The sequence below is a fragment of the Colletotrichum acutatum genome, assembly GCF_030867785.1.
Source record: "Colletotrichum acutatum strain CBS 112980 chromosome Unknown BDZ83scaffold_65, whole genome shotgun sequence".
Taxonomy (NCBI): Eukaryota; Fungi; Ascomycota; class Sordariomycetes; order Glomerellales; family Glomerellaceae; genus Colletotrichum; species Colletotrichum acutatum.
In genome coordinates this window covers 127,846-137,477 of record NW_026849059.1, presented here as the reverse complement: position 1 = coordinate 137,477, position 9,632 = coordinate 127,846, and the positions used below count along the sequence as shown (strand labels likewise).

Below are 9,632 nucleotides of genomic sequence, written 5' to 3'. Positions count from 1 at the left end.
GTAAATGGTGAGGAAATCTGCAAGACCGGAATGACCTCCACCAAATTTGGCGCTTGCAATCAAACGGTCACACCGCAATGAGGTGACACTATTGGAGAGGGAAGAATATGATGCTGTCAAAGACAAGCAGGACATGGGGTAGAATTCATGGAGTGTGGCGGTAAAGCCCAAACTTACCTTTGTCGTCTGAATATGAACAGAGGCTTGGAACCAGACTTAGACTCGAACAACGTCAACAATGGGAAATGTTGTTACCAAAGGCTCTGTGAAGAAGCGAGTGATCAGTAAAAAGATGGAGCAAGCTATCGGGAGCAGTCGGAGTCAAAGAGACTGTGTGGTGGGTTGAAGAAGTGTGGTGATGCTGTGGTCAAGAGAAAAGAGAGAAGATGGAGGAAACGAAAGCGGATTTGGGGCATTGGCAGAAGATAAAGGACGAGCAGATGACGAGACGGACCTAAGGATGCTTTGCTTTTCTTTGCCTTCCTCTGCAGCCTAGGCTTGTTGGATCTGTTAAAGGCTGGAAGGAGAGTTTGAAAAGGCGTCTGGTTGTGGGAAAGAGATGATGTGCTTCAGAGGAAGAACAAGACCAGTGACGATGTAATCAGAGAAGGTGAGGGCACCCGGGGGGCCAAGAGGTAACCCCGTCAGTTCGGACCGGGGGGAAAGGCCCGGTGGGTATTAGCTGCCAGTACCAGAAGATGTGCCGTCCTACTTTCCCAATGTTAGCAACTTCCCTGTAGCATAGAGGTAGAACTCATTCCTTCCTTCCAGCTTGGAACATCTTGTCGATAAGGGTTGACGGGGTTCAGGTGCCCTAGGTAGGAAGAAAGGGGACGTACCTGGAAGTGTGACTGGAAAGATGTCCGGTCGTGGGGATAAGCTTCCTTTCCTTCTAAGGTACTTCTTACTGCTTCTTCCTTCTGCTCTGGATGTAAAGACTTCCAAGAAATTGTTGATGAAATTGTTGATCTGACGATGTTCTTCCTTGAATTGAGGAGGGAAATTACACAGCAGAGGGAAACAGTCGACGATGATCTCCAGAGGAACAATTGCCTCGAGCAAGCCGTGATGAAGACCGACAGATGATGTCAGCTTTCTCTTCCTTCGTCAATCGAAAGCCTCGCACAATCGTGAGTGATGCTCCTGCTCTGCGAGATGCGTTTGACCCTGTCTTCTGCAAGAAGACAGTACTGGGTAGCTGCTGGATGAATTGCTGCGAGCGAAGATAGCGAGTTGGCCCCCTTTTTGGATCTGCCAATAGCTTTCCTTCAGCTGCCTGGTTCGCGGCGCCTGGTATCGATCAACCAGAGGTGCTAATACCGTTGAGAAATCTGTCACCAAGGATGCCGTCAATATTTGAGAGATTCTGCAAGTTGTATTAGTATTTCTCAGCAGTGCAAGTTTATGGGGCTGACCAAACCGTGTATCCAGAACTCCAGCCCAAACTGTCCTTTGTATAGTCCAGAACCAACGCCTTCAAGCTGCCACTGGCCGACGATATCGATGTCTACTGGAGAATACACAACGAAGTGACTGCGCTGAACCGGTTCCTCAACGAATGCCTCCAAAGATGAAGCTGCAAGTACCCAAACCGACAAGGAAACTCCGATATCAAAATGCAACCGTCATGCACCATCCGTTTGTCCTAAGAATACCAGGGTAACGATTCAACCACGAAAAAAGGTCGTCGGATAAGAGGAGAATATCTATCTGATTGCCATTTCGAAAGAAAATAGGGGCGATTCTCCGGCGGCTGAGAGGGGATCTCTGCTCGTCTTTATGGAAGCTGCTCTTTCGGTTTCTGTGCAGTCCGCTATCCTTGCCCTGCAGCCAAGCGTGGTTGTCATAGAGTGCTGATCCACTCAACTTGTTTCTTTTCTTCCCACTGATCTCTGAGACAGGGTTAGCGTCGAGAAGGAGAGGCCGTCCCGCCGAGGGTTTAGAAAAAAGTCGGGCTGCCTGATGTCTCTCTTTCTGAAGCGGCCAGTCTGAGGCCTAGCGGGTGACCTGATGTGCCTGAGTCTGAGATCGATCCTAATCATGTAGGTGTGTGTTCGATGGGGGCCAATGGCTGCCAGCAACCGCGACGCACTCAGCACTCACTTTGGCAGACATCCCGATGCCCACCACCCACCACGTCGGAGGTGTATTCTGAGCGTTGACTGGCCAGCCGACTTCTGGAGGTCTCGGTGTCCCAGGATCAAGGATTCAGAGCACGTCTGAGACGAAGCATTCGAGCCAACTTGTCAAACAAGGTGTTGGATTCTAAGCAGAGGATATCTGCAGTTTGGGGGACGGAAGACGGCGGTTCGTCCACAGCCAGCGAAGCGGGACCAGGCTTTCCTTTTTTTTTTTGTTGAGAATCACTCACTTGGAGACGAAACAGAACCTAGCCGGGTTCGGATTAGAAAGTGTGCGACCTGCATCTCACGATAGTCTGTGGCTGGCGTGATCTGGAGTGTTGGCGTGGGCAGCAGTGTTAAGTAACCCGACGTGGCGTGGCGGGTACCTGAGACCAATTTCGATACGCAGGGCATACTGTCGTTGCCATCTCCGAGGTTGTGCGAATTTCCCATCTTCTCTCCGGGTGTGTCTTTCTTTGTGTTCTTGAGAACAGTGCTGACGAACGACTAGCTAGGGAGGCCAGCTGCCGTTGCCCGTTGACGGCATTCCGAGAGATCACAACCCGGTCGAGCCACGAGGCCTTGGTGCTGGCATCAACAACCAACGGTGAACACCCACAGAAGGAGGAAGAAGACTACCTATGGAAATCACATCCAGAAGGCGATATGTGTTTGGCCCAGAACCGAGGACTAACATGCTCGTTCCCTGCTAGTGCCGACGAGGAAAAAGCAAAGTCGTGGGGTGGGTGGGATAAGACCGTGCCGCTTTTTCACGCACATGACGAGACGAACTCGACTCTGAGATTTGCAAGGGACCCTCCTCTGGTTTCTTTTTGTGGCCTCTTGGTGGTTCATACCCATGGCGAGGAACACTCTTTCTGTGAGGTCGCAAAAGAGTTGAGGCTGAAGCTGTGGTGATGAAAGCCTCCACATTTCCGCCGACCTGCTCCTCATCCCGGCTCTCCTGACAATTTCACCCGCGTCGGCTGGTCCAAACTTTCGGACTTGCATAGAGCAACCGCTTCAGCAAGTCAGGCACAGGCCCGGGCGGGTAATGTAAGGTTCAGAACGAAGTGCCTGCCTGCTCTTGTGACTGTCGAGCGGTGTCTGGACTCTGGAGTCGAGGGTCGAGCAGCCATCTTTTCTGCAAAAGAATAGCCGATGTGACTGGATCCTTTGGGATGTCCGTCGTCCAAAGTGGCGGTAAGCAAAGTCCGGGCTGTCAAGGGCAAAGGTTGCAGGTTGGCTGGGGCGGAGATCGGATCTTGCAGCGGCAGACCAGGACCAAAAGGCAAACATCGGCTTGTTGCTGCAGCCTGCAGCAAGCAAGGCGTTACAGGGCGTCTTTGATTCTCGAAAGTCGTTCCCATTTCGCACCAGCCTTTCGGCCCTCACGAATCAAACGATTTCGACTGCGCAGCTTCATTAAAGTAGACTCCCTTGGTGCCCGTTTCAGCCCAGACTATGAGACCCATTGGCGACTGGCACTCACTTCGTGGAAAGACGGCAAATTGGGCTCAGACATGGGCGATGATCTGGAGGAGCGCAGGCCAGTCAGTCACTCACGCCGATTTGAAAGTGCCTTTTTTTGCGCCTTGCTTCGGCCGTCATGCAGGTCATGCCGGCTTGTCATGTCTCGATTCTTTCCTCCACCACCAAGACAAAATCGCGGCTTCTGCCGGACCTCTAAGAACCGGCAAAACGATGATGAGATCTGGTCGCACAAACACTGCAAGATGCTAGGATCAGAGAATATTGATAGGAGATGCAATATCACGTTTCTTTGTGAGGAGATGGAGAGAGAGAATCTGGCCTCAGCCGTTCATATCACACCCTCTTTCTCAAGATTCTGCTGGCGAATGATGCTTCGAGCCCCCAATGTTTGCTCATTCTTTGTTTTTCCTGATCGTGTGAGATACCCGAGACGCCGCTGCCGCCGTTCGGATCGAGAAGTCATCCATGGAGAGCAGCATTGGCATCAGGTGTTGGTCGTCATCGACGCCCTGGCCTTTGACAACGACCTCGTGTGTGGTTGACGGTATCCGTAAAATAAGGCCGTGGGGAGACGGACGGGAGGGGGAGGGAAGCTCGCACTCAGAGAGCAGTTTCTGGCTTAGTGCCATCGTCCCACCCCGGTCACCGAGTCGATCCTCCGCTCGGCAGGCAGTGCTATCCGTATCTTGGAATGTTTGCGGGGTGGGAGTGGGAGTGAGAGGGGGATCGGACCACGTCCCTACCCTTTCCTGGTTCACCACCTCAGTGTCTCTTTCCTCCTTCATTCCGGGTTTGGCTTTTTTTTTTTTTTTTTTTGCCGGATGCCCAAGTTCGTCTAGGGAAACTGGGGGCCAGGGAAGGACAGGGTATTCAATCTGTTGCTCGATATACTGACTGATTGCAAGGTAAGGATTACTCAATTCTCTGCCGCACGGCGGCACGGGAGGACGGCGGCTTGGTGTTTCCCGATCTGTTCAGCTTATCCGATTCAATTATTGATTACTGACCAAAAAGTGACGGGTCCCAAGTTTGTGTCGAGAGGAGTATAATATACATATATATATATATATATATATATATCCCGCTCGAATAGGAAAGGGGAAAGTGGCAACCACCAGAAAGGCAAATCACGCCATGGCGACGGCAAAGTTGCTGCGAGTACCCGTGTCACCAGCATCTCGTCACAGATATCAGATTGCCTCGGTTGGGGAGTGGCCCGGTCTCGTCGGAACCTATTCGTAATTTCCAGGAGAGCAGCTAGGTGGCCAGGCAAACATATATGATCGATGCCCTTTTTTCTCTCTTCTCAATACGTGGACCTGGATGCTCGAGCTCGATTTATCACAGCCGGTCCATCACGGGTGAGTAGGGACTTTGGAAGAGGAACTGTCTATACTCTGAACGAATCATTATCTGCAGTGCAAACTCCAAAAAAGAAAAAGCCAACTGGCAGTCCAGCGGCACGAGAGACAGGAGGATGACGGCATAAACACAAAAAAATAGAGAGGTTATATGCCAAGTTGAAAAAACCAAGCCAAACCCCTTGCCCGCTCGTCATCATGCCCGCCTGCCCGCCCGCCCAACGTTGCGTTAATGTAAAATAGTTAAAAAGGAAGAACCCCGTCTGCGCGATCTGCCTGCAAAGAGGTCGGTGGGATGGGTTTAGATAGGTGTAGGTTTCCCCGAGACATTACTCCGTTCATCCCGATCCAATATGCATAACATACGCCGCCCTATGCTGATATAGAAGACGTGCGCACATCCACACACACACACACACACACATCCCACGCACGCACAAAGTTTCGCACCTCTATAAGAGGGCGTGATGCCTTCTCCGCTTTCCGTCTAGATTCCTTACTCCGTGTCATATAACGCAGACTCACTCTATGACCAGACATCCTCCTGTGATAATCTGTTAGCATCGGTCACGGGCTTCTGTAGGAATATGCGATCCGGCGTACCTGGTATTGGTTGGCTGCTCTCATGTTCTTGACAATCTCCTCAGCCTTGGCCTCGGAGATGCCACGCTGCTCCGCCAGAATCTGGCCCAGAACGGTGTTTACCTCACGAGCCATGTTGGCGGCGTCACCACAAACGTAGAAGTAGGCCTTCTTCTCGAGAAGCTCGTTGATCTCCTTGGAGCGCTCCTTGAGACGGTGCTGAACGTAAACCTTCTTGGGGCCCTCACGGGAGAAAGCGGTAATGAGTTCGAACTTGTCGCCGAGATCCTTCTTGTATTGCTGTTACAATTGTTAGCCTCACGTCATGAGTATGCACAGGGACTGTCATGGTTTCTTGCTTACCTCCCACTCGTCCTTGTACAAGAAGTCCTCAGTCGACTTGCGGCATCCAAAGAAAAGAATCGTTTGACCAACATCGGCGCCATCGCGAGCCAACTTGGCTCTCTCTTGAATGAAACCGCGGAAGGGGGCAGCACCGGTACCGGGGCCAATGCAGATGACAGGCTTAGAGGGATCGGAAGGCAGCTTAAAGTTGGAGTGGCGGACGTGGACGGGAACGTGGATACCGTCATACTTGTTTCTTGGGCCAGTAATCTCGTAGGTCAGTCCAAAGGCGGTAGGCTCGGGGTCGTTGTTCTGCTTCTGCTTCAGGGCGAGGAGGTAGTTCGTAGCGACACCACGGAACGGATCGCCGCGGCCAGGGATGGTCTGGTTCTCGACAACGGCGGTGATGGAAATCTTCTTAGGCTGGACCAGAGACGAGGAGGAGATGGAGTAGTAACGGGGCTGGAGCTTGGTGAGGCCTTCAATCCACGCGGAGAAGGGGATGTTGGTCCACTTTTGGCCGCCGCTGACAGAGTCCAAGAAGCGAACAATGTTGTAGAAGTGAGCACCGGTCTTCTCGTGGAAAAGCTCCTTGTCGCCACCGAGCTTGACCATCTCGGCCTTGATGTCTTCGCTGGGAGCGAAGGCGGCGAGGGTGGAAATGAACTGACGGGAAACGGGGGCGCAGATCTCGAGGTGGTAGCGAACAATAGCATCGTAGGTGGTGGGCGTGGGGAAGGGGACCTTGGCGGTAGGCTCGAGGGCCTTGACGCTGACGACCGAGTGTCTCTGCTCAGTAAGTCCGACGAGGTCGAGGAAGCGGTCAACCTCTTCACCGGGGTTCGTGGGCCAGATGGCAATGTGGTCACCGGTCTGGTAGGACAAGTTGGATCCGCTGATGTCGACTTCGAGGTGCAGGCAATTTCTGTCCTTGACGCTGAAGAGCTCCTTGGACTCGGCAATGGGGGCGATGTAGGGGTTGTGGGCGTTGAAGGGACCCTTGGCGGTACCCTCGAGATGCATCTTGTTCGGCTCTCCGACGTAGACCTCGGCGGACGAGGCATCGAGGCCCTCGCGCTCGAGAATGCTGAAGGTGGGCTCGTAGACAGCCTCACGCTCCTCCAGACCCATCTTCTCGGCGAGAGCAGACCACATGGGGTCCTTCCAGGCCAAGAAGTCCTCTTCCATAGTACCGGCGCCATCGTCACCCTCGCCAGCCTCGCCGATCTTGTGTGCGCCGAGCTTCACGAGAGCCTTTGTGACGTTGCGAACCATGGAATTGTAGTGCTCGTAGGTGTTGTTACCGAGACCGAAGGCGACAAAGTTGAGGTTGCTCAAGGCGGGGTCGTTGCCCTCGGAGAAGGAGACGTCCTCGCCGGTGATGAATTCGTAGAAATCGACGGCGTTATCGGTGGGCTCGCCCTCACCGTAGGTGGCGAGAACAAACATGACGACCTTGTCGCTGGGGATGGAATCGAGGTTGTCGTAGTCGTAGTCTTCCAAGTCGGCGACCATGGTCTCAAGACCGAAGCGGCTCTTGCCTTCCTTTGCGAGTCTCGAGGCGTAGTCCTCGGCGGTACCAGTCTGGGATCCATAGAAGACGATGCAGTTCTTTCCCGACTCATCCATCTTCTCGATGATGTTTCTTGTCTTGCCCGCCTTGGCGCCATTGGCGTTGGCGAAGGCGTTGGCGTAGGGATCCTTGACTACTCCCCAGTATTTGCCCTTTGTGAAATAGGCGGCCGTACCCAAGAGGATGACGGCCAGGACGACGATGTCCAGCGTATCGAGTTCCGCCATGTTGGGCCGTCGGACTCAACTGGACTGCTCGGAAGGGTTGCGGCTCGGAAGCACTGACAATTCCGAGTTGATGCGCGACAGCGAGATGCGATTGTGTTGTAGAACCGAAGTTTGGCGGGGTTGCTGCAAGGAGGTTAAAAAAAAAAAGTCGCAAGCGAGCGATGGAGATGAAGAATCACCGGCTCAGGAATGCGAGTGGGATTGCCGAGTTGACAGCCGTAAGTAGGCGACTATTTAGGGGGGTGATCTAACAGCCGCGGGAAGTGGCGGTTGGTGAAGGGAGTTGGAGAAATCCAAGCCTCGTGAGGTAAAGTAGGGTAAGGTACGGAGCGGAATACTGCAATCGTGTTCACATGAGATCAGCGGGGGTGATTCGACAATTGGCCGGGAGGAAGAGATGGTGGATTGCGGTGGTGGAGGAGGAGTGGGAGGATGTGGGTAAAACCAGAAGGGAAGTCTGGTCAGACCGTCAGACCCAGGATTTAGCCCGTCGGTCGGGGAGAGTGGAAACAGTGTGATGCCGAGTTTCGGACACGCACCAGTGCCAGCAGTGCCGGCGCCGCCAATGACGGCCAGACTTGACCTCACACAGTACAGTGAGGTGGTACACTATGTGTCCTATCCAGTTGCAGCGCAACCGTTTTGGTAGTGTACGGATACAGCGTGGGACCAAAGGCTGACTGACACCTAGGTAGCCAGACCAAAGCACTGGGATGGGGTGACGGGGGTTTTAGGGTCCACGGGCAAAGGAGAACATGTGGACTTACCGGTCTGTGCAAAGGACGCCGAGACCCCAGTCGGGAAAGGTACGGGCGGAAGCACACACGCAAGAGTGAGCGTGTGAACACTGAACAGTGAGAGAGATCGGGAAGAAGAGTAAGTGAGGCGTGAGAGTGCCGGGGAGAGTTGTGTTGTAGTTGTCTCCGGGTGCGGTACGGAATAAAGAGAGAATGGTGAACAGTAAGCGGATTCGGGATGAACAGTCAGCGGGAAGAAATAGGAACGGCGGAGGGTGGAGGAATTTGAGAAGAAGGGCTCAGACGGAGGGAGTGAGAATAAGAGTAAGAGTAAGAAGAGTAAGGGTAGGAGAGGGCAAGGTCAGGAGAAAGTAAAAAGAGACGACGGGGTTTGTTGGTGCGCTGCAGAAGTCTCGTCTCGTTCGACGGGAGTTGATGAGGACAAGCAAAGCAAGCAGGCCGGGGCGGACAGGCCGCATGGAATGGAGCACACGAGGAAACGGACGGAACTTTGGATCGGAAGTGCGATAAGGGACCAGCGGGCATGTTGCATTCAATCGTCTGTGGACACTGCGCTGGGCTGGGCTGGGCTGACTTGGTCTTCTTCCTTGCTAAGCTAACAAAGTAACAAAAGCTATGTAACTGTGTAATAAGGTGAGGCAATGTACGAATATTCGTAATGAGGCAAGGCAGGGCGTGGAAGGCAAGGAAAGGCTCGGATGCTTGGATGTATTCCGCGCCTCAGAAACCTGGAGAGAAGCATGGAAGCCCGGGCCAATCTGGAAGGAAGGAAGCAACCTTCTAGTCGGGTCGGTTTTGGCAAGCTCTCGTTCCAGGATTTGGCAGGGCCGTTCCGAGTCGAGAGCGAGCTGGCCTTACCTTAGGTTCCTTCCATTTTCTGTCCCACGCTCAGCGGAAAGCCGTTGCTCAATTTCCTTCCCGTCTGTACCTTACCTTCCATAGGTGCTTTCCTCTCCATGTACAAGATAATTCCTCTACGTACCTTAGGTACCTTCCATTGTATGTGCCTACCGCACCGCTTCGGGGCGGACTGTCAACCTTTTCTTCCTTCCCTTTCCATAAGGTAGGTGATTCTTGGTAGTCCGCCCCAAGACTGAGAACGAGGAAACCACGGGACAATTTCTGAGCCTGTATTAGTCCGCACCTTCCACCATTCTCTCTCTCTACAC

The 9,632-nt window shown here is 53.2% G+C and overlaps 1 protein-coding gene across 1 annotated transcript; it reads right to left on the bottom strand.

Moving 5' to 3' along the window:
- Positions 1-5,504: 5,504 nt before the first annotated feature.
- BDZ83DRAFT_580784 (NADPH-cytochrome P450 reductase) lies at positions 5,505-7,705 on the bottom strand (the record flags this gene model as incomplete). Its single annotated transcript, XM_060505382.1, has 3 exons — positions 5,505-5,522; positions 5,582-5,860; positions 5,924-7,705. 3 exons carry the CDS (start codon positions 7,703-7,705, stop codon positions 5,505-5,507), a joined length of 2,079 nt encoding a protein of 692 aa, XP_060363489.1.
- Between the last annotated feature and the right edge of the window lie 1,927 nt (positions 7,706-9,632).